The 22,540-nt window shown below is 38.3% G+C and overlaps 1 protein-coding gene across 1 annotated transcript in view; it reads left to right on the top strand.

The window, feature by feature from the left end:
* The window catches only part of cntnap2a (contactin associated protein 2a), a 1,161,044-nt gene that overhangs the window by 919,615 nt on the left and 218,889 nt on the right, over nt 1-22,540 (top strand). The window contains exon 12 of the mRNA XM_028803276.2: nt 18,632-18,751. Within this exon, the coding sequence (XP_028659109.1) occupies nt 18,632-18,751 (120 nt within the window). The remainder of the gene's footprint in view (nt 1-18,631; nt 18,752-22,540) is intronic.

Genomic DNA, 22,540 nt, shown 5'->3' with positions numbered 1-22,540 from the left:
GTGATGGTGGATGTTAAAAACAAGTCATAAATAAATCATGCAGGAATCTCCTCTTTAAAGTCACAGCCCCCAGTGCTTCCCTTTAAATTGATATCTTTCCGGCTTATCCTATTAGGATCTTGTAGCCCAGAGAGACATCAACCAACAGGCGCAGACACCCTTCAGACCTGCTCACGTCCCAGACACCGATCCCATGGTGATCTATTGGTGCACCTCCACCCCTTCGACTCCCACTGCCTTACTGGACTTACACAGGACAACCTTCAGCCCATCTGTTTAGCACTGGCCACATGCTCCTTTTCCTGGGGCTCCATTCCAGTCTGCCTGCCCTCTTTCCATCTCACGTGCTCCTGCCCTTCTCTCTCCCATCTTTCAACCTCCTCTCTTTTCTTTTTCCTTTGGATCTTTTTGCTCTGTCTCTTTGTTTCCCCCCTTCTGTTATGTGCAGGTGCCTTTATTCTCTGCAGCCTAATTGTGCAAGGAGCTGCTCCTTCCATGGCATCACTGAGATGCCTGACTTGATCTGCCTGATTCCGCGTGTGTATGTGGTGCGGCTGTCCAGTTCCCCAATTAACTGCAGAGTGAAACGCACTCACGCACACCTGCACTCGATTTGAGCCTGCCCCTCCTCAGGGTGTGATAATTTATTTAAAATTGATCACCTATTGTTACAACATACAGGTTATCAACATCTAGTAATATGAACTGTCCACTATGAACAACCTGATGTCATCAAGCTGCTTACATATACATTATAAATAACAATATACATAATATAAATAGAGGAAGGACCTATAGTGTAGCTTAACAGGCCCCAGTCTTAATACCTAGAAAATATTTAAAGTACTGTATATACAGTAACTAATAAAGAAAAACCCTTGGTTGTACAAATCATTACACCCAAAAGAACCCTGTGGTATTTGCAAATATTAATACATGAAAACAAATAAAAAATATTGGAAAGTGTCACTTGAGTGAAGCAATAAATCTGTTGCTGGCAAACAGGTATATTTTAAAAAGCAATATATCTAAGAAGGGCTAGGCTTAGGCTATGGTGGCGCACACGAGTGCAACGGCTTATGGCTCTCTAGTATGGTGCTATCATTCTTTTTTTATTTTTAGTAATGAATGTATTGGAATCTTGTCAGGCATACTATATCTATAGTCGTTAAGAACTCATAAACAGGGGATTACAATACAGGGGAGTTGTTAATCAGAGGTTCCACCGGGCTCATAAAAAATCCCGATGTTCATAATGAGACCACCTAGCTCTCCTTGGATTGTTGTTGGCTCGGAGAAGCCGTGGAGGCAGCGCAGCAAGAGGAAGCAGAAGCAGGGGTTCAGAGTGGGTCTATTCGCTAGAATTCGGAAACAACCGCACAAGCCACAGTTACCAAACATATTCCTCTCAAAAGCCAGGTCCCTTGTTCATAAGATGGAAGAGACAGAACTACAACTGGCAAAAAACAGTTGTAAAACAAAACGGGGCTGCTGTTTGTTTGTGATAATGGAAAACTGGCTACACTTGGCTATTCCCGACGCTGTGGTACAACTATCAGGACGCACCATCCACTGAAAGGACCGCAGCAAAAACTCCGGTAAGACCAGGGGAGGAGGATGTGCACAACGCCTGGTGTTTAAATAGCAAGACTATACAGTACATCAGGGGTGGGCAAAGTCATTCCTGGAGGGCCGCAGTGGCTGTGGGTTTTTGTTCCAACCCAGTTGCTTAATTAGAAAACAAACCTTGCCAATAATTACATTTCATGGCTTGTTAGTGCTTTAACTCTGCTATGTCAAGTCATTCTCATATCCTAGATTTTTTTTCCATTCTAAGGATATCATCCAAATACTCTGAAGTGTAAAACGGAGGGGTAATTCTCAGTCCTTCACTTTTTTCTCTTCTCTTTCCTTCCAAGTATTTAATTAAACCAAATAGTGCACGATAAATACACAGAGGTGTAAAGGGCAATAAGCAAAATGGATAACTGCTGGTTTCTTTTGTCATTTGCATCTTATTGTTAATAAGGAGCAATTAAAAACCGAGAATGCAGCTGTTTAAGACTTAAATAAGCAATAAGGGTTCAAAATCTTAATGAGGGAGATAACTAAAATGAAGCAGAAGTGTTTCTAGAACAATAAGTGCTTCTTATTAAGCAATTGGGTTGGAACAAAAACCTGCAGCCACTGCGGCCCTCCAGGAATGACTTTGCCCACCCCTGCAGTACATAGTCATTGCTCTCCTGATATTAAGGCCCTGTCTGTTGGGTGCAGACCGTGTTATTTACCTAGAGAGCTAACGGTGGTGATTGTTACGGCTGTATACATACCCCCTGATGCTAACGTTACCTCAGCACAAGCCCATCTGAACTCTATTGTAAATAAACAGCTGCAGGCCCATCTGAACGGTGTCCACATTATAGTTGGGGATTTTAACCAAGCATGCTTAAAGACTGTTTTGCCGGAATTTACGCAGTATGTGCAATGCACTACCAGGGGACAAAACACTCTTCATTGGTTTATTCAAATGTTAAGCATGCATACAGAGTAGTTGCACTCCCACATCTGGGACTTTCTGACCATCTTTCACTGCTCCTTACATCAACATATATGCCCCTTAGGAGAAGAATAAGGCCTAATATAAAAACTATTAAATCTGGCCAGAAGGGGCTCTTGAACAGTTAAAGTTAAAGGACTGCTTCACAAACACTGAGTGGGACATATTCGTACAATCAGACTTGGACGATTATACACAAACTGTATTGTTTTACATCACAACCTGTGTGGTTACTGTCACTGTGAACAAAAATGTCAGGGTTTTTTCAAAACAGAAACCGTGGATGAATAAGACTGTACAAGCTCTTCTTAAGGCCCAAGACGCTGCATATAGGTCTGGAGATGCAGCCTGGTATAGTGCAGCTAGAGCCAACCTCAAAAGGTCTATCAGAGAGGCCAAATGGCACTATAAAAAAATAGAATACTACTTCACTGATAACAACCCAAGACGAGCATGGCAGGGAATAAAGCACATTACAAATTATAACAGCAGTACACAGATACCTCGCTAGCAGACAAGCTGAACTATTTGTTTACTCGTTTCGAGGTGAAAAGACCAACCTTGGATGTACTGTCTCCACCTGTCCCCAGCACCCACCCACTTACATTGCAGGAGGGTGATGTCAGGAGGGTGCTCAGATCAATGAAACCAAGAAAGACTGCTGGACCAGATAGAGTACCTGGGAAAATACTCAAGGAATGTGCAGATCAGCTTGCCGTTGTATTTACCAATATCTTTAATCTATCCTTTGCCCAAGCCATCATTCAATCTTTGTCTGAAGACATCTACTATTATCCCAGTACCATAAAAGCCCTCTCCCAGTAGCCTGAATGATTATAGACTGGTGGCATTCACCCCAGTAATTATGAAGTGCTTTGAGAGGCTGGTACTAAAGCACATTAAAACTAGTCTCCCACTGACCCTGGATCAACACCTGTTTGCTTATAAAGTGAACAGATCGACAGATGATACCATCGCTATAGCTCTTCATACAGCCCTGAACCATCTGGAGCACATTGGGGCATATGTGAGGATGCTCTTTGTCGATTACAGCTCGGCATTTAACACAATCATCCCAGACATCCTAATCAAAAAGCTCTCTGACCTTGGCCTCTCCTCTCATATGTGCTGCTGGATTAGGGACTTTTTGACCAACCAACCCCAGACAGTGAAGTATGGCTCTTATACGTCTACCACCCTTAACCTCAACACCAGCTCTCCACAGGGCTGTGTGTTGAGCCCTTTGCTGTACTCACTGTATACCCATGATTGCATCCCCTCTCATCCTAGTACTATTATTATAAGGTTTGCTGATGGTACCACGCTTATCGGACTCATTTCAGGGAGAGATGAGTCGGCTTATAGAGCAGAACTACACAGGCTGGTCATGTGGTATATGGTTAACAACTTAATACTCAACATTGGTAAAACTAAAGATCTCATTTTAGACTTTAGGAAGTGTGGTGTTGACCCCCTCCTTCTGACCATTATTGGCAATTTTGTTGAAATGATTCATAGCTTTAAATTCTTGGGAACCCTCATCTTGGACAGACTTACATGGGCAGACAACACCATGGCTGCAGTGAAGAAGGCACAACAGCGCCTATATTTCCTCAGACTTCTTAGGAAATGCAACTTGCACGCAAGGCTGCTAGTGTTTTTCTATCATACAACCATAGAGAGCATCCTGATTTATGGTGTGACTGTGTGGTATGCTGGTTGCTCTTCAGCAGATAAAAAAGCAATACAGAGTGTGATTAACTCTGCTCAAAACATTGTCAGCTGTCCTCTCCCCTCTCTAGAGGAGATTGCCAACTCTAGACTGCTCTCTAAAGCAATTAAGATCACACAAGACAGCTCTCATTTGGGTCGCTCCCTGTTTGAACTTTTGCCCTCAAGAAGGCATTACAGATGTCTCTAAACAAGGACCAGTAGATTCAGGAATATTTTTTTCCTAAAGCAATAGCAATCATAAATGCTGCTAAACTTTCTGATTACACAGTTTGTACTGAATCCTAGCACATTATCCATATTATTTATAGTGTCTTTGTTTTATTTATAGTGTTTTGTTTTATGGTATGCGTGTTTTCCAATAAGGATGTATGAGTGGTATAATTAGGTGTGAGATGTCTTTATGTTAGTATGGGTCTATGGGTGGCTTTGATGGGTGGGTATGTTTGCATTGTATGATGTTGGAAGTGTGGTTTTATTAAACTAAAGTGTTTTGCAATGAGGCACCATATGGAAGAAGCTTTCCTATTTTGTTGTATGTGAATACAATGACAATAAAGGCATTCTTCTTTTTGTTTTTCTTCTTAAGTGTTCACTTTACCCAAAAGATATACTGTATAAGTAAAATCTCACTATCGAGTCAATTCTTCATACAATTTGGTATTAATTGGATATCCATAGATCTACAAATGAGGCTTTATCTGTGGTCTCTGACAATCATAAATGTCTTACCCGTACGCAAATAGAAATGCTGAGATTACACAGGTACAATTTCTTTTCTGATTGAAATATAACCTCCCTCTTATTTGCAGTATCCATATAAATGTTGTCATTACTTTTGATGTAACTGCTGGTCCAACAGAAATAAAGAACCTGTTGGCAGTTAGAGGACGCCTAAACCTTTTAAAGGGACAGCACTTTATAACAACAGCACTTCCCTATTGTCAGAGCTATACAACATTTTAACAGGCTACAACGCAAAAAACAATCAAAATAAATATTGGTAGCAGTGCTACAGTGTTAGAACATTAGAACATTAGAACACTCTAGATGAGAACAGGCCATTCAGCCCAACAAAGCTTGCCAGTCCCATCCACTTATTTCTTCCAAAAAAACATCAAGTTGAGTTTTGAAAGTCCCCAACGTCTTACTGTCTACCACACTACTTGGTAGCTTATTCCAAGTGTCTATCGTTCTTTGTGTAAAGAAAAACTTCCTAATGTTTGTGCGAAATTTACCCTTAACAAGTTTCCAACTGTGCCCCCGTGTGAACTTGATGAACTCATTTTAAAATAACAGTCTTGATCCACTGTACTAGTTCCCTTCATAATTTTAAACACTTCAATCATGTCACCTCTTAATCTTCTTTTGCTTAAACTGTAAAGGCTCAGCTCTTTTAATCTTTCCTCATAATTCAACCCCTGTAGCCCTGGAATCAGCCTAGTCGCTCTTCTCTGGACCTTTTCTAGCGCTGCTATGTCCTTTTTGTAGCCTGGAGACCAAAACTGCACACAGTACTCAAGATGAGGCCTCACCAGTGCATTATAAAGGTTCAGCATAACCTCCTTGGACTTGTACTCCACACATCGTGCTATATAACCTAACATTCTGTTAGCCTTCTTAATGGCATCTGAACACTATCGGGAAGTTGATAGCTTAGAGTCCACTAAGACTCCTAAATCCTTCTCATAAGGTATACTCTCGATTTTCCGACCGCCCATTGTGTATTCAAACCTAATAATTTTACTTCCTATGTGTAATACTTTACATTTACTGACATTAAATTTCATCTGCCACAAATCTGCCTAAGCCTGTATGCTATCCAAGTCCTTCTGTAATGATATAACGGATTCCAAATTATCTGCTAATCCACCTATCTTGGTATCATCTGCAAACTTAACCAGCTTGTTACTTATATTCATATCTAAATCATTTGTATATATTAAAAATAGCAGCGGCTCTAGCACTGACACCTGTGGAACACCACTCTTAACATCGGCCAGTTCTGATGAGGTTCCTCGCACCATCAGCCTCTGCTTCCTGTGTCTGAGCCAATTCTGCACCCATCTAAAAACATCACCATGAACTCCCACTTCTTTTAATTTGATGCCCAACCTCTCATATGGCACCTTATCAAATGCTTTCTGAAAGTCCAGATAAATAATATCATATGCTCCACTTTGATCGTATCCTTTTGTTGCCTCCTCATAGAATTCCAGCATGTTAGTAAAATACAACCTCCCTCTTCTGAACCCATGCTGACTGTTCAGAATAACTCCTGTCCTTGCCAGGTGTTGCTCAATTTTATCCTTAATAATTCCTTCCATTAATTTTCCTGTGATGCATGCTAAGCTTACTGGCCTATAGTTGCTTGGATCTGCCCTGTCACCCCTTTTATATAATGGGATGATATTTGCCATTTTCCAGTCCTTCAGAATCTCTCCTGTGCACAGTGACTTCCTAAAAATATGTGTCAAGGGTTTATATACGTATTCACTAGCCTCCTTAAGAACACGAGGATAAATATTATCTGGTCCTGGTGATTTGTTTGATTTCAGCTTATTTAATCTGAGCAGCACTTCTCCCTGTACAATTTCCAAATCCCTCAGTACCTCCTTAGTAGTCCCTGTTACCTCTGGGAGGTTATCCACTTGCTCACTTGTAAATACCTCGGAAAAATGTAAGTTTAGGGCATCCACTATTTCACTGTCTGTATCTTTTAATTCCTCTTTACAATTTCTGATGCACTTGAACTCCTCCTTGACTGTTCTTTTACTACTAAAATACTGAAAGAATCTCTTAGGGTCGTCTTTCGCCTTATCTGCTATATTCCTCTCCAACTGTCTTTTAGCCTTCCTGATATCCTTTTTAATGGTTGCCCTCAGGTTCTCATACGCTCTACGATTCACTTTGCAGTCATTAGTCTTATATGCCTTATCAAGCAGTTTTTTCCTTTGCAACTTCTTTTTTAAATCTTTATTAATCCACCGTAGAGTTTTTCTTAGTTTCCTATTAATTCCAAATTTAGGTATGTATTTGTCCTGCATTACATATAAAACATTTTTAAACCTGTTCCACTGCTTCTCGACTGTTTCCACACATAAAAGCTTATCCCAGTGTACCGTACTTAGACATTGTCGCATCTGCTCAAAATTAGCCCTACCAAAGTTCAATTTAACAATTTTAGTCTTTGCATCTGTACTCTTACAAAATACTGAGAATTGTATTAGATTATGGTCACTTGACCCTAGTGGTTCAATCACTTCTATACCTTCAATTCTATCCTGATTATTACAAAATACTAAGTCCAGGCAGGCTTCACCCCATGTTGGTGCTTTAACATGCTGTGTTAAAAAACAGTCACTGATTACTTCTAAAACCCCCTCCTCTTGTGCTCCTCCATCTGCAAGGTTATCCCAGTTAATATTTGGATAATTAAAGTCCCCCATGACTATAATATCTCCCTGTAAACTTGCCTTTTTGATATTGCTAAAAAAATGTGCGTTGAAATTACTATCTGAATTGGGTGGTCTATAACACACTCCTAAAATAAGACCTCTTTCCCTAATATTTTCCAGGCAAAGCCATGTGTCCTCACTAAGATGGGGCTCACTTACCTTATTTTTGATACTTCTAGCATTAAGGCAAGCTATTTTTAATGTGCTATTCCTTCTACATTTAAATGTTTGCTTAAAATTTACATTAATATGCATTTTATTTCTACACCACTGTTTGTTCTTCCATGTATAGATCTAAACCTGGCCTGTCCTAAACTCCCTGCCCCTGCATTCCCTAGTTTAAACAATCCTTGACTAGCCTACACATACACCTCCCCAATACATTGGTGCCCCTCCAGTTCAGATGTAACCCGTCACAGCAGAACAGGTCCTATCTGTTCCAAAAGGAGTCCCAATACCCCATAAACCTATACTCTTCTACCCTGCACCAAGATTTGAGCCACGCGTTAAGCCTTCTAATCTCCTCAATCTTACCTGGACTGGTGCGTGGCACAGTAAGAACTTCGGAGAAGACTACCTTGTCAGTTCTGCTCCTCAGCTTGGCACCTAACTCCTTGAATTTGGATCGCAGAACTGACAGACTACCCTTATGTATGTCATTTGTTCCAACATGGACAATGACAACTGGATCCGCCCCTGTTCTGGCCAAGAGCCTATCCACCCTTCCAGGGAGGTCTCCCACCTGTGCTCCCGGAAGGCAACACACCGTGCGAGACTCTCTCTCTCTGGAGCACACCTGCGCTTCAATCCCCCTAATGATTGAGTCCCCAGGTATCACTACCTCTCTCTTTTTGGGAACTGGTTTTGAGGTAGCCCACTGGGGCTCCTCATCCCTGCCTACCACTTCAGAATTATCAGAGACAATGTCCAGCTCCGCAAGGACATGATAACGGTTTGACATTTATAACAAATAGTACTGTCTAGTAATACTTCTCATAATACAATAAGCACCTTTCATTGTTAATCTGTCCTGGGTCTTGCCCTGAAATTTTGTTTTTGTTCTCTTTGTTTTCAATTTTCTTTGTGCTAAAATTTTCAGTTCTTTATTATTTCTATTAATGGCGTCATTAGTATTAACTTAATCTTTGTTTAAATATGTCCCCTGATTGTATTTGATTGAGGTGAAAACTTCTAATTAGATTACATGCTCTAGGTGCATAAATTAGTAATTAGCATGTTCTTCAATTTTATGTTACTTAATTTTATTTTTAAACCTTTTGAGTTTTGTATTTTTGTGTTTGATTTTTTTTTTAACTTTATTGATTAAAGACATGTTTTTGGAAAAACCTAAGTATATTATGTGTTCCATATATGTGGCAAATCATTTCACACTGCTTTGTATTTTTTAGTTAATTTATATAGTTTGATATCTTCAATATTACTATTAATTCTAAATCCATATTTCTCTTTAATCCAAAGTTATACATTTCCACTATAAAATGCAACCTTTCTAAAACTATTTTTGTTTCAAAATGGACAATGACAGATTAATATACTTTTTGTGACTCAGCTAAAAATAAAGTCAGAAAAATAAATAAATTAAAATTAGTTATGTGAAATAATAAACAGTGTTAATCAGCGAATTTCGGCAAAGTCTTATTTGCATCGAATGTGGTGTATTTGCGTTCACCATTGTTCATTGAATTATTTACTGATAATTAAGCTGGTTTAGGAGAACTTGTTTCTTTCAGTGTTTCATAATGTTTTGCGAAGCCATCACGACATCCAATGGAGCTATAACAGCCAACATTGGATGGGACTGCCCCCCTGGGTATATAATGCTGAACATTTGCATTACAGACTGGTTACAAAGCTTGCACATCTCTCACTACATTCTTTCTTCTTTGATCTGCCAGAGGAATGGTCACGCAGAGGTTGGCACTATTGAAGAACACAAAATCGCAGTCACAGTATTGCTAGTCTACTGGCTTACATACTGCAGATTTGGGTGAAACTCAGGGTCAGCAGAGAAAACTCATGCAGATATAAACAGAACATCCAGACTTAATGGAAACCAAAGGTGCTAAGGCAGCTGGTGAACTACTATAGTGTCAATATTCATACCAGTTTTTTACATTTTTCATTAAAAAAAAATGCTATAAAATGTAAAGCCATAAAGGCACATAAATACTGTTTATAGCAGATGAACTCAGTTTAAGGAGCTTAACAGATAAGTAAATAATGCAGGTTCTGAAATTTTATTTTTATGAAACATATACCACATAAATAACGAGTTATCTCTGCTTGTCTCCTATTGAGGCGCATGCCCTATGTATGGTTATTAGCCACTTGGAGAATGGAAAAAAACCTTGAAAGAGCCTGATGCCACCCCTCACCCCTAAAACATAGGAGACTCTGTGAAATAATAATAATGAAAGATTTATTATTATTTACAAGACATTTTTATCTTTTACACAGAAGAAAATGTGCAAAGCATCAGCCCAGACAGTTCGAAGAGCCTTCAAAAAAACAGAACAAGCAAGCGACATCAATGATGACATGCCACTTTGAATTTTCTGCCTTTGGCTCTTTTAGTGCTGATTTTTTTTTTCTTTTTCTCCCAGGGCTCCAAAACTCAGTTTTGCAGAAAAGCACACAAAGCAATAGTTTCTCACAAAATCAATATAAAGCATCTGTTGCTGCATGCATTGCGCTGTCCACTACAGTGACAGTGCAAAAGGGTGCGGGCGGCGAACTGTGAGCTACTGCGGGGCTGTTTTCTGAAAAGCACACAAAGCAATAGTTTCTCACACAAATCAACATAAAATGACCTATGTATTTTTTCTGACTGTTGACTACGATTTTGGCATTTCCACTTTGTTTGTGTGTCTCTGACTGTGTTCTTTCTTCTTTAACTAGGGGGCTCCGCCCCCTGCTCGCTTCACTCGCCAACCCCTGGTCATGGGTAAGCCGAAATACAGTTGAAAGAGATTATTGTCATTCTTGGTAATTGTTACATATGTATCATGAGCCCTCCGTACTATCTCGGGTTTGAGTATGCTGTGTTTTGTGGATGTTTGGGGACCTCGTACTCTGTACGGTTTGAGTGTGGGGCGGGATGCCGAAGCCTCTTGTGTTTGTTTTTTCTGTGAGTACATATGTATGTCTGTGAGTACTTATTGTATTACTGGAATGTGATTCACATATGCTGTGGAGTCTGGATCCTTGGGGCTTCTGCACCATCTCAGGTTTATGCCTGCGGTGTGTTAGACGCGCGTTGTAGGCGCCTGCACCTTCCGTACTATGTCGGGTTTGATTATGCTGTGTAGTGTGTCGTTGTAGGCGCATGCGCCCTCCATACTATGTCAGGTGTGACTATGCTGTGTGTTTTGGACGTGTGGGGACTCCGTACTCTCTCCGGTTTGACTGTGGGGCGGGATGCGGACGCCTCTTGTGTTTGTTGTTTCTGTGAGTACTTATAATATTGTATTACTGTAATGTGATTCACATATGCTGTGGAGTCCGGGTCTGTGGGTCTTCTGCACCATCTCGGGGGTTTGCCTGCGGTGTTTTAGACGCGCGATGTAGGCGCCTGCACCTTCCGTACTATGTCGGGTTTGCCTCTGCTGTGTGGTGTGGACGTTTAGGGTTCCGTATTCTCTGGGCTTGTTGCTTTATTTCTTATTTCTGTTAGTTGAGCTCTTTCGTTGTTGGCGGTGTATAGCATGTTGTAGGAGCCTGTGCTTTCCGTACCATCTCGGGTTTGATTATGCTGTGTGTTGTGGACGTTTGTGGACTCTGTAGTCTGTCCCGTTTTACTCTGGGGCGGGGGGCTGTATCCTCTTTTTTGTGTGGCTGTGTCGTTAACGCTTTCCGTACTATCTCAGGTTTCATTTGTGAACCTTTGTGGACTCCGTAGTCTGTCCCATTTCATTCTAGGGCGGGGCGCTGACTCCTCTTGTTTGTGTGGCTGTGTCATTCATAGTCTCTTCCGTTTCACTCTGGGGCGGGGGGCTGATTCCTCGTTTTTGTGTGGCACCTGCGCACTATGTCTCCTGCGTCCATGGGCATGTACCTGCGTCCATATCCGGTTTACCATTCTCGGTTAGTAATATGGATCTCACGGAGGCATGGTAGTGTAGTGGTTGGCACTGCTGCCACACACCTCAGGTCATCTTTTTGGCCACAATAATCATTCCAGTATAGTTGGCGGAGATTTCCTTAGCCCTTGGGGAAACTTTAAAGATGATTGCACTATTATAATCCAGTCAAATCTATTTCAGTTAGTCTGTCCCCATTGATGTCAATGCATTTTGCTGAGTTTGGCAATATTCATGAACACTTCTGTGATTTCTCTGAACTTGAGGCAAAGCAAACACTATTAAACTAATAAACATCAAAGGTTCATGATAAAAATGCAGACAAATGCGTAGTAAACATATTACACAGTGGGTACACCTGAAATCACTCTAGCTCTAATGAGTAGCTTTTCTACCATTTTGAAGATGTTTCATATTTGTTGATAGATGAAGGAAGATATATACTTATGAAATAAACAGAAACTGTAACTGTTCATCTCATCATCAATGGTCAAGTAAAGTGCTAGAAATATATTTAGAAACTACATTCATCCAGTTAACCATCTCTTTTAGTTATTACCATCAAGGAAACGTAACCTGCCTCTAAAAGCAAGTTTACTTCGTATAGACCTACCATGGTTAAACACAATCTCCAATCATATCAGTTTGTTCCTTATGAACAAAGTACTCCATCAAATTTCAATTATGTTCATTTTATAAAGGCTGTCTTGATGTAAAACTTTATTTTGTCCAATATCTTATTATTTACTATTAATGTATATAATGTGATGGTCTCATGTATTGCATATTATGCTATTAATTGTATTTACTTTGTGATGTGTATTACTGTAACATCAAGAGAAATACCTAGCAACTACATTGAATCTCAATAAAGTTCAAAACTAAAGTGACACTTTTTTAAAATATGTTCAGAGGAGATCCTATCATGGATACTTCTAAGATTTCTAACTTATTTCTAAGATTGACAGTCTAGCTGCATGCCTCTTATCAATAGACTTGGGGAGATCCAGTTGCCCAGAAGAAACAGGACATACTGTATTAGCTACAGGTCAGCTGATGGCCAATTGACATTTAAAATAAGGTGAAAGAAATAAAGGGACATTGATTGTTTTCAACACCTGCTCTAACAAGCATACATAACAAACATACACAAGACTGTCTACACCTTGATACCAAAAAACTACACAAAAAATGAAATGCCTTTCAGTTGGCTCAATAACTGGAAAGATACAATTGAAAAAACACACAGTTTTAGAAGTTATATACAGTCAGCACCAAGGAAAAACATTACCAGCTCAGGGAAACAAGACAACTGTCTGTTGTGTATGAAAAAATGTAATTTAGAAGCTAAAATATTATATTATGTTAAATATAGTGACTATGGGATTATATCCTTTACTATTTTGTTTATATATATGTGTATGTATATTTATGAAAGAAAGGTTCAGCTTAAGCGACCTAAGGGTTTGGAGGTCAAAGGACTGGATAAAATAAAATGTGGGAAATGCTTAGTTAGTCGGAGGTGATACCGAGAAGGATCTGGACCAACAGCCAGTAACGTATGTTTCTTTTTGTTTTTCTGGAAGATACAATTATTGTTCTTACTATACTGAATGAAGTAAGACACCAATTGTTAATCTGTGGACAGTCAACATCTGTATAAAGCCACTACACTCTTCCAGCTCCGTGTGGAGAGCTGAAAGTATTTAAACAACAATTCTTTCAATTGAACCCATTTAGTCTTGCGCAGAGAAGACTGCGTGGAGAACTATTGCAGGTTTTCAGACATCTCAAAGGCCATCTGGATCCATCTGAATCCCCTGAAATGAGGGGATAGAAATTTTAAAACAGAATAAAGAAGACATTTCTTCACATAATGGGAATAAACTATGAAATAATGTGGTAAAAGAAAACTTCACAAGTTCAAAATGTACAGTATCTGGATGAAATATTGGGACTACTGAGCTATTAGCTAAACAAAAAGATGCCCTTTTGTTTCATAAACACTTATATGCATTACTTTTGCATTGTTTTTTGTTCTTTTATATGACAAACTGCATATTTCACTGGCCAGCATTTGTTATTAAATCCTAAACCCATATATGAACTTAAAACAGACCAGAAACACTGCCAAATTGTATACTTTTCTTGTATTTTATAAACACGTTTAGTCCTTCATGTGCTGTGTAAATAATATCCATCCCCTTCTCTGTCCCCAGTGCAAAGATTTGTGGTATAAACACTGACCCCTGTGCCACCTGATCACACGGTTTCAAAATATCTATAACAAGTAACTGGATTAAAACTAAACTGAAACTTTATTTATATGTTTCTGTTTCTGGATTGCATGCAGTAAACTCTATTCTGCTTAACTATATGACTGACTCATTACAAATCTGGTTTACCATCCTCCACATTTGCTTCTATCTTACACCCAGTGGTACTGCAATAATCATTTGCTCACTGCGACCCAAAACTGAGCAGATTACATTTACTCCTCAATACATGCAAAAATAAATGTATGCTTATAACCTTTGTTCAGTTCTTTTCACTTGCATAATACTAACATGCTTAACCTCTTCCTCACTAGCTGTCACCAGACACGTGTGCACAATCTTACAGCAAACAGAACAGCAAATGTCTTTGCAAAACAAGACAAAATTTCTGCAAAATCACATAGTATTTTTTATTTTTTGTAGTAGCAGGAATAAGCTTCCATAGTAATGCTTATCTGTTTTTTAAGTAACTCAGGTATATTTAATTTAATGAAATAGGTATTGTGTTAAGATACTCATTGCTTTAAATAGTAATTTTACTATGAAAAGCACATTACTGTTAATGCGTTACCACCAAAACTGCGGAATGACGAGATTCAAACCTATTGAAAATCAGATTAAGAAATAACAGAACAATCTAGATGAAAACAGGCCATTCAGCCCAACAAAGCTCGCCTGTCCTATCCACTTTATTCTTCCAAAATAACATCAAGTCCCAATGTTTATACAAAATATGCGTCAGGTCCAGCAATTCTCTACAACAATGCAGGCCAGCCAACGCCATTTTAGCCACTCTAAGCTTAAGGTGCCAGATCAGCTGGCATTTCCTGCAGATGTAACATTCATAGAAGACTGGCTCCTCCAAGCCATTCTCTAAAAAGTCCAGCATCCAACAGGACTTGCATTGCACTGGCCTTATTATTAAAATTTGAATGAATAAAATTTCTTACTTTTTTTTTTTAATACTAAGGGGCTTTGCCCCCTGCTCACTAACCCCTGTGTTTGGTTAATCGGATATACAATTTTACTTTTTTTTTTTCTTTGGAATTGTTTCAATTTCATTATTTGCTCTTTTACTTTAAAGGTTCATTAAAAACAATATTTTTTGGAGACACATTGTGACAACGCAACGTATAACTGCCCATGAGTGAATATTGTTTCGGTTTCTCTAATAAATAATCCGACTTTTTCTAATGTTTGTCCCTGTGATTTACTGATTGCCATAGCAAATGCTATTCTCACGGTAAACTGTAAAAATTTTAATACGAATGGCATATCACAAACTCCTTTGGTTTTCTGATGATTAATCACCTTTTGTTTGCGGTAATGCGATCTTTTCTCTCTTTTCTTTGATACTGTAGCGACTGACATGATAAAGTGTCACAAAAGTTTTACTAGAACAATCGCCGACTTCCTAACCCCAAACACAACTTTCTAGCACCCTCTCCAACGCCCCCCTTTACCGCATCAATCAATACCCTGCTATCAGTCTTCTGTGCTGTACTCCACCCTCCCTCAATCGGACCTATTCATCACTTAAAACCAAAAAGCCCTCAACATGGCTGGGATGCTACAATACTTTCAAATTTTACTGCTTTCATATTCTGTACCTTTCTCTGCATATGTATCGCGCTATCATTTGTTTGAGCCTTTCAAATTCCACTGCTTTCATAATCTCTTATCTGCCTTTTTTTCTCTCCAATGCCTTTGGGTCTCTATTCTCCATATTGTCCTTATACGCTTTATATGTGCTGAGAGCACATGATCTGTGTGTACTACACGACTGAGTGTTTTTTGATGGCTGAGCTCTTATATGATATCTTTTGTAAGTAGGGCGTGTCTTGCAAGAATCTCATGTTCCACGTCCCTTCGAGACGGCCCTGGGACAAACTCTTGGCACCAAGTCTCATGTTTACGGTCCCCGCGAGAGCTCCGTGGCAAGTCTCTTTTGTCTCCGGGTCTTTTAAATGTCTTCCGAGAACTTCCGAGAAGATCACGTACCGTAGCCTTGCTTTTGCTTTCCAGGATTTTTTTTTTATAATAGACAGATTGATTTAATGTAGGTGGTAAAACTTTAAATTTAAAGTGCTACAGTTATTTTACTCCTTCTGGTCCCTTAAGCTCCTGTAATATTGTCCCCCTCGAGTTCCTGCTGTTTGTCTTTCTTTGAGGTTATGTTTAATTTTCTCTGCCTGTTCTCCTAACTTTATGCCCCTCTTATTCCTTACTTAAAAGTTTCTACTCACATCATTTGCATTCATTAATAATTTCTTACGCTGTAGCCCTCATAATTGCTCTACTTTTCTGACTGCTAAGAATCCTTCAATCCAGTTCTTACTAAGAAAATTTGCTTGCTGAATATCCACCACTAGTCATTTCTTATTCTCTTGTTTGTTTCTACCACTTGTTCCTTAACGCTAGACACCTGACCACATACCGTGGAGCCCTTGTCTTGACCGTTTTGAAGTCAGCCGCTTACCTGTATTTAAAGTGAATGCTTTCATAATTATAAACACTTCTGCTGTTGCTTTCTTACTAGCATTAATACTAAGCTGTACGAGTACTAAATGGAGCTCTATCCAATTATTCTTTATATGTCTTGACTTTTTTTCCTGTAAGTAATTGCTGTTACTTTAAACTATTTGATGATATGACACTGGCTGTTTACATACAGACTGGCTAGTTTCTGTTGCCACTGGTGTCAGCTACCTCTTACTCTTACTGTGTAAGTAACAAGTAACTTTTCCAAACATTCCCGCAAACACTCAGCTGCTTTTGCACATGTACGGGCAAAAATAAAAAAAAAAAACTTATAAAGGGGAAAAAATCTTTAGAAATTCCCCACAGCTCCATAGCAGCAACCTAAAAACTAATTTTTTGGTAGCATAATGTATCTTTTAATTAACTCTCACACTTCAGTAACACAAAACTCTCAGCACTTCCTCTTCCACTTGCAAAAATGACGCCACTATGTCTGTCTCTAACGCAGTAACCAGTGCCCTCAGTTGATTGATTGAAATACATATCTCAGAAGAGCTCAGAGGATGATCCACTGGTGCTCATGCGTGACATTATGAAAATACTGCATATGTGATGTAGATCATTACCACAGCATGATTTTGTTAAAGCCATGCGTCATGGTTGGGTTATATGTTTTTGGTAATGTTCAGTGTTCAAACATGGCATTTAGCCTGATGGACAAACAGTTCAATTTTGGTCCCATCAGACAACAGAACTTTCTTCCAGCTGACTTCAGTGTCTCCAGTATGTCTTCTAGCAAATACTAAATTCTCTTTGCAACTCTTCTAAAAACCTGTGACTGGTGAACCACGTGGGTAACAGTTGTTATAAGCACAGTCTCTCAAGTCTCAGCCAATAAGTCTCTTGGCGAACAACCACGATTTAGAGCTGTGCCATCCTCTTTTCATACTTTGCCATACTCTTTTAATTTCTTAATATACTCTAAGGGATATTCAGTGACTTGGATATGTTTTGTATCAATCCCTTGATTTTGTACTTTTCAGGCTCCTTTTCATGGAGCTGTTTGGAGCACTGTTTTGTCTTCATTTTGTAGGTTAGACCATGCTACTGACTTATCAACATATTGGACCTTATAGGTACAGCTACATTTATACTACAGTCAATTAAAAACGCTTTACTACAGACAAGTGATCTCCATTTAAGTAATTATATGACTTATAAAGCCAGTTAACTGCACTAAATGTGCACCTATCTGTGCATATGAGGTGAAATCAGTCCAGTTCCAGCACAGAATCTGAGAGTTTCCTCTCCCAGCCTAGCTTCTGGTAAACACACAAGACTATATCGATTTATTCCCCAAGGCTCCTGGTGGTTGCTTAGAGCGCTTTCACTTGATTCAGCAAAGACCATACATTGCCAGTAATAGATGGCAAGCAGATTCATCTTCTCTTTCCCCAGTGCTGCGGCTGTATGTCTCCTGGCAGATCCTGCTTTGGCATGTTTATAAAAAGCTGGTCCATCAGCTGTTGTTTTTCATCTATGAATTCCTCTCTATATTTCTGATTCTGCCATCAATAGATGAAAGACGCCATGCATACTAGAAAAAAATTGATAGTTTAAATGTATTTTTAAAAGTTACTTCCTTAAAAACAAACATACTTAAATAAAAAAATAATCAAACATACTGGATTTGTTGTGGCAGAGAACTAACATTGTAGAATACTAATTAGGAAAAAATAAAAGTAGTAAACTTTCATTGTGCCCTGTTTACTGTTGCCCCACATTTACAGTTATTTGTGTTTTTAGTAGTTTTCATTCTGCCTTTATTATGGATTTATCAGGAGTCTAGGTTACTTAACTTCTAACACTAAGAAATAAAATAAGTACGTAAAATAGCAGCAAAAAATCATTTTTCTGCCAACTAGGTCTTGACAACATCTTTGTTGCAATAGAAATGTACTGTAAATGAATTCCAGTGCTAGTAGACACTAACTTTAATTACATGTCTTTTCTATTTACTTCTTTTAGCTATCTATGAGCAATCCTGTGAGGCATACAAGCATCTTGGAAAAACCTCTGACAGCTATTGGATAGATCCAGATGGCAGTGGGTCACTTGGGCATTTTAAAGTATACTGCAATATGACAGGTAAGTTCCTGGACACTTACATGTAGAAATAAAAAATATATATATTATGTTTTTTTAAAAGTTTAAATCAGCTTTCTTGACAGTGCATATTTAATGACAAAGCTATCAAATTAAATTAGCCATACAAAGCAACCTTAACAGGAAGGAATTTGTACAAATGGCCTGTAAGAAATATTTAAAGAATCAAACAGTGACCATGGGTGTACTGAAATGAGGATTTATCATTTTATTTGCCAATTATCTTGTTAATCACTAGACCATAATATTCATGTGTCTTAGTTGGCATCATTAAAAGATATTTAATCTAGCTGCTGAAAACTAAAAAATACATCTTTAAACCTGCTCCTTCACTCTGAATCTATTTTTATCTGTTTTTCCAGTTAAATTTAAGATACAATTAAATTAATTTCTTACCTTTAACAGAGTTGGTGTATTGTATACATTTATGAATTTAATGAAGATAAAGCATAAAACTACATGCAATGAAATGAAAAGCACATTGAAACACATATATAGCATGCAAATGTATATACTGTACATATGCTCTGTGAACTGGAAAATTCTTTTTAATTTTTTAATTTTTTTGAGGCTCATACGATGTTAATTAAAGTAAATGGCATTGCAAAGTCCATTAGGTTAAGACTACTTGTCATTGAAAGAAAGAAAAAAAAATTTTAAGCTTTTTTTAAACCAGCTGACAATCCCACCTAATCCTTCCTTTCTGATAATTCGGAATCCAGCTAGGATCCATGATTTTGATACTGATGAAAGTTCATTGGTGTCAATCTCTGATGATGATGTTTCATTATAAGGTCATAAAGGACAATTTAGTCATTTTACACTGCAGGAAACAGAAAAGAGAAAAAGGAAGACCAGACTTAGTAACAGACTGTGATGATTGCCATGTATATTCACAGAGTAACAGAAAAGGCCACATCAGCAGCTTTAGCAGTAGAACAACAATCTAAAATTGTAACATGCGGCATCACTTGCTTTGGCAGATGAATAATTCCAGAGTTTAGGGCCATGAGGGTAAAAGCCCTGAAATATACACTGTGGTAGGTCATCACACCCAGAACAAGTCTAAGAAGGCCAAAATTAACCCTATAGCCCTGAAATTTACCTAATAGGGTCTTGAATCCTGTGAGCAGGATTGCCTATTTACAGATTATTTACAGACATCTTTTCCTGTTTTTCTCTGTCTTTGTTCCTAACCCTGGCCTGTTCCTTTTACCCATTGAGCCGTCACCCCAATCTTTCTTCACAACACCAGACTCAAAGTTCTTTTGATTGTGAGGTGATTGTTACCAATACCTTGCAGAGTATTAGTTGCAACAGTACCTTTCTTTGAAGGATATCAGACTAAAACTCTCTGGCAGTCTGTAACCCCTCATAAGCCTTATCCTATCTAAATTGAGACACTCTATCCTTTAACAGTTAGGAGGTATTTCCATTTTTTTTTTTTTCTTTTTTTTTTTGTTCTTTTTGTTCTTTATTTCGTCTTATACGATTTCTCGTATTAGAAATTTGTTAGTTTTCGCATACCCCTTGGGGTCAGAGCGCAGGGTCGGCCATTGTACAGCGCTCCTGGAGCAATTACAGGTTAAGGGTCTTGCTCAAGGGCCCAGCAGAGTAGGATCTCTTTTGGCAACCTTCAGGATACCAGCGCAGATCCTTAGCCTCAGAGCCACAACTCCACCCCGGTAACCCCAGTAAGCCACCCTTGTGGCTGGGTGTTTGAATGATACCTCCACGAAGCAAGAAAATTTGGGGCGTCAACCAGGTTGTTCCGTTTCTCTTGACAGCACTATTGGATATTGATACTATAATAGTACACTATCATTCTCTTTTTAAATGTTAAGGTTCTCACAACCTAACAGCTGCAATGTAAAACACTGTGGGAAGGTGAAGTATAAATTGGGTATATTTTGTATTACTGCTGTAACAGGTGAAGTGAGTGCTCAAATAGTACAGAATTAACTTAATATCTTCCGTAAAAATGCTTAGCTGTATTTATGATTCTAAGCATTATTTTAATAGTGTGTCTACATACTTATTTAGCTTGAATGTCATTATTTCCCATATGCAATTATTAAACAATGTATTTTAAAATTAAATAAATAAACGATAGATATTAAATGAACTTAAATAAGAACCTAAAAAAGCATATATTAATATCTTTAATCCCATCAAGTCTGTATATTTCTGAACATGCATCTGAATGATTTTAAACTTTAATCAGTTTATCTACCTCAAGCCAAACTTAATTTAATTCTAATATGCATAATTTATTTTGTAATATGGCATGTTCCTTAACTTTAGATTTTTAAAATAAGTCTCTTTTAAAGCTTATGGTACTCCCTACTAGATTTTAATAAAGTCCATGTTACTTACAACACTTTGACAAAGTAAAAAAGGACAATTTTGGATTTAAAAAGATGGTATATCTTACTGTGGCAAAAACTAATGAAAAACACAGGGGTGTTTTTATTAAAAATTCCATTAATGTAATATAACGTAACTCATCAAATATATTTTGTATTAATGGACCTTAACATTTTTCAGCACCACATTCCATGTTCTTATTTGTAAAATGTGTTGGTTACTTGGTAACTCAATGAGAAATTATACACTAGCCAGTTGCTAAAGGTGATATCTTTCAAAAAAGATGGATAAAAAATATTAATTATTTGGGTTTTTAATTTACAAAGCTACTTTTGGAGAGTGGATAGTTCTGTCCATGCTGCAGTAGCCTTTTCAGTGTTATGTGAGCGAACTAGCTAGATTTGAGAAATTGCCTGGAGAATAGGTGAGTTAACAGAAAAGGGGTTGAAACTGGAAGATAAAAGACATGCACATCAAAGCCAAAATGAGAATAAAAAATCCATCCATCCATCCATTATCCAACCCGCTGAATCCGAACACAGGGTCACGGGGGTCTGCTGGAGCCAATCCCAGCCAACACAGGGCACAAGGCAGGAAACAATCCTGGGCAGGGTGCCAACCCACCGCAGGAATAAAAAATCTTGGTCAAATATTCAGAGTAAAATGTCAAAACTAGAAAAAGTTAGGACTGAGAAACTTTTAGAAAGAGTGATTTGATAGGATTTTAAGTCTGCAGCTAGGATGAAGAAATGATTACCTGTAGGACCGTTTAGCTTGTCGTGTCATGTAACAACCTCAGAGGACACACCCCAACAACAAATGCATTTGCCCTAATGATGGGGGCTCCAAAATTACAATGAGCATAAAAATGAAATTGGCAGATAAAAAGGTCCAAATAATTATTCACCTTCAAAACAAAGCAGAATCACCACAAGTAGATGTCAGTCTCAGACTCAGAAACTGACTCAAAAAAAACACAAAACAAATGTTTATTACCAGAACCGATGCAGAAAAATGTACCAAAGAAATCTGACAAAAGAATCCAATCCTAAAATTCAGTTGTCTGACTGGTACCGTTACTCAAAAACTGACTATGGCTATTAAAATATTATGAATATGAATATTAAAAACCGATTGAAACAGGGGAACTTTGCTCTTCTGCTTTGCAAAGCATGAATTCATGTACTCATCTGTGACTGAATAAAGACTGATTGATTGAACTATTCCTGTCTTTCTCTGGGGTTACTTCCATATGCTTTTCTTAAAAAACAATCAAAAACAGTGTTCAATAGTGCAGTGCTGCAGTGCTGGTTCTTCCAATAATCCGTCAATAACTGTTCCACAAAATCAAAGTGTCAAGTGGAAAATAATAAATAATTCACTAAAATTAGATTAAAATCCCTA

This window comes from Erpetoichthys calabaricus, chromosome 6 (assembly GCF_900747795.2).
Source record: "Erpetoichthys calabaricus chromosome 6, fErpCal1.3, whole genome shotgun sequence".
Taxonomy (NCBI): domain Eukaryota; kingdom Metazoa; phylum Chordata; class Cladistia; order Polypteriformes; family Polypteridae; genus Erpetoichthys; species Erpetoichthys calabaricus.
The sequence above is the reverse complement of the archived record's forward strand: the minus strand, read 5'-3'. Positions and strand labels throughout refer to the sequence as shown.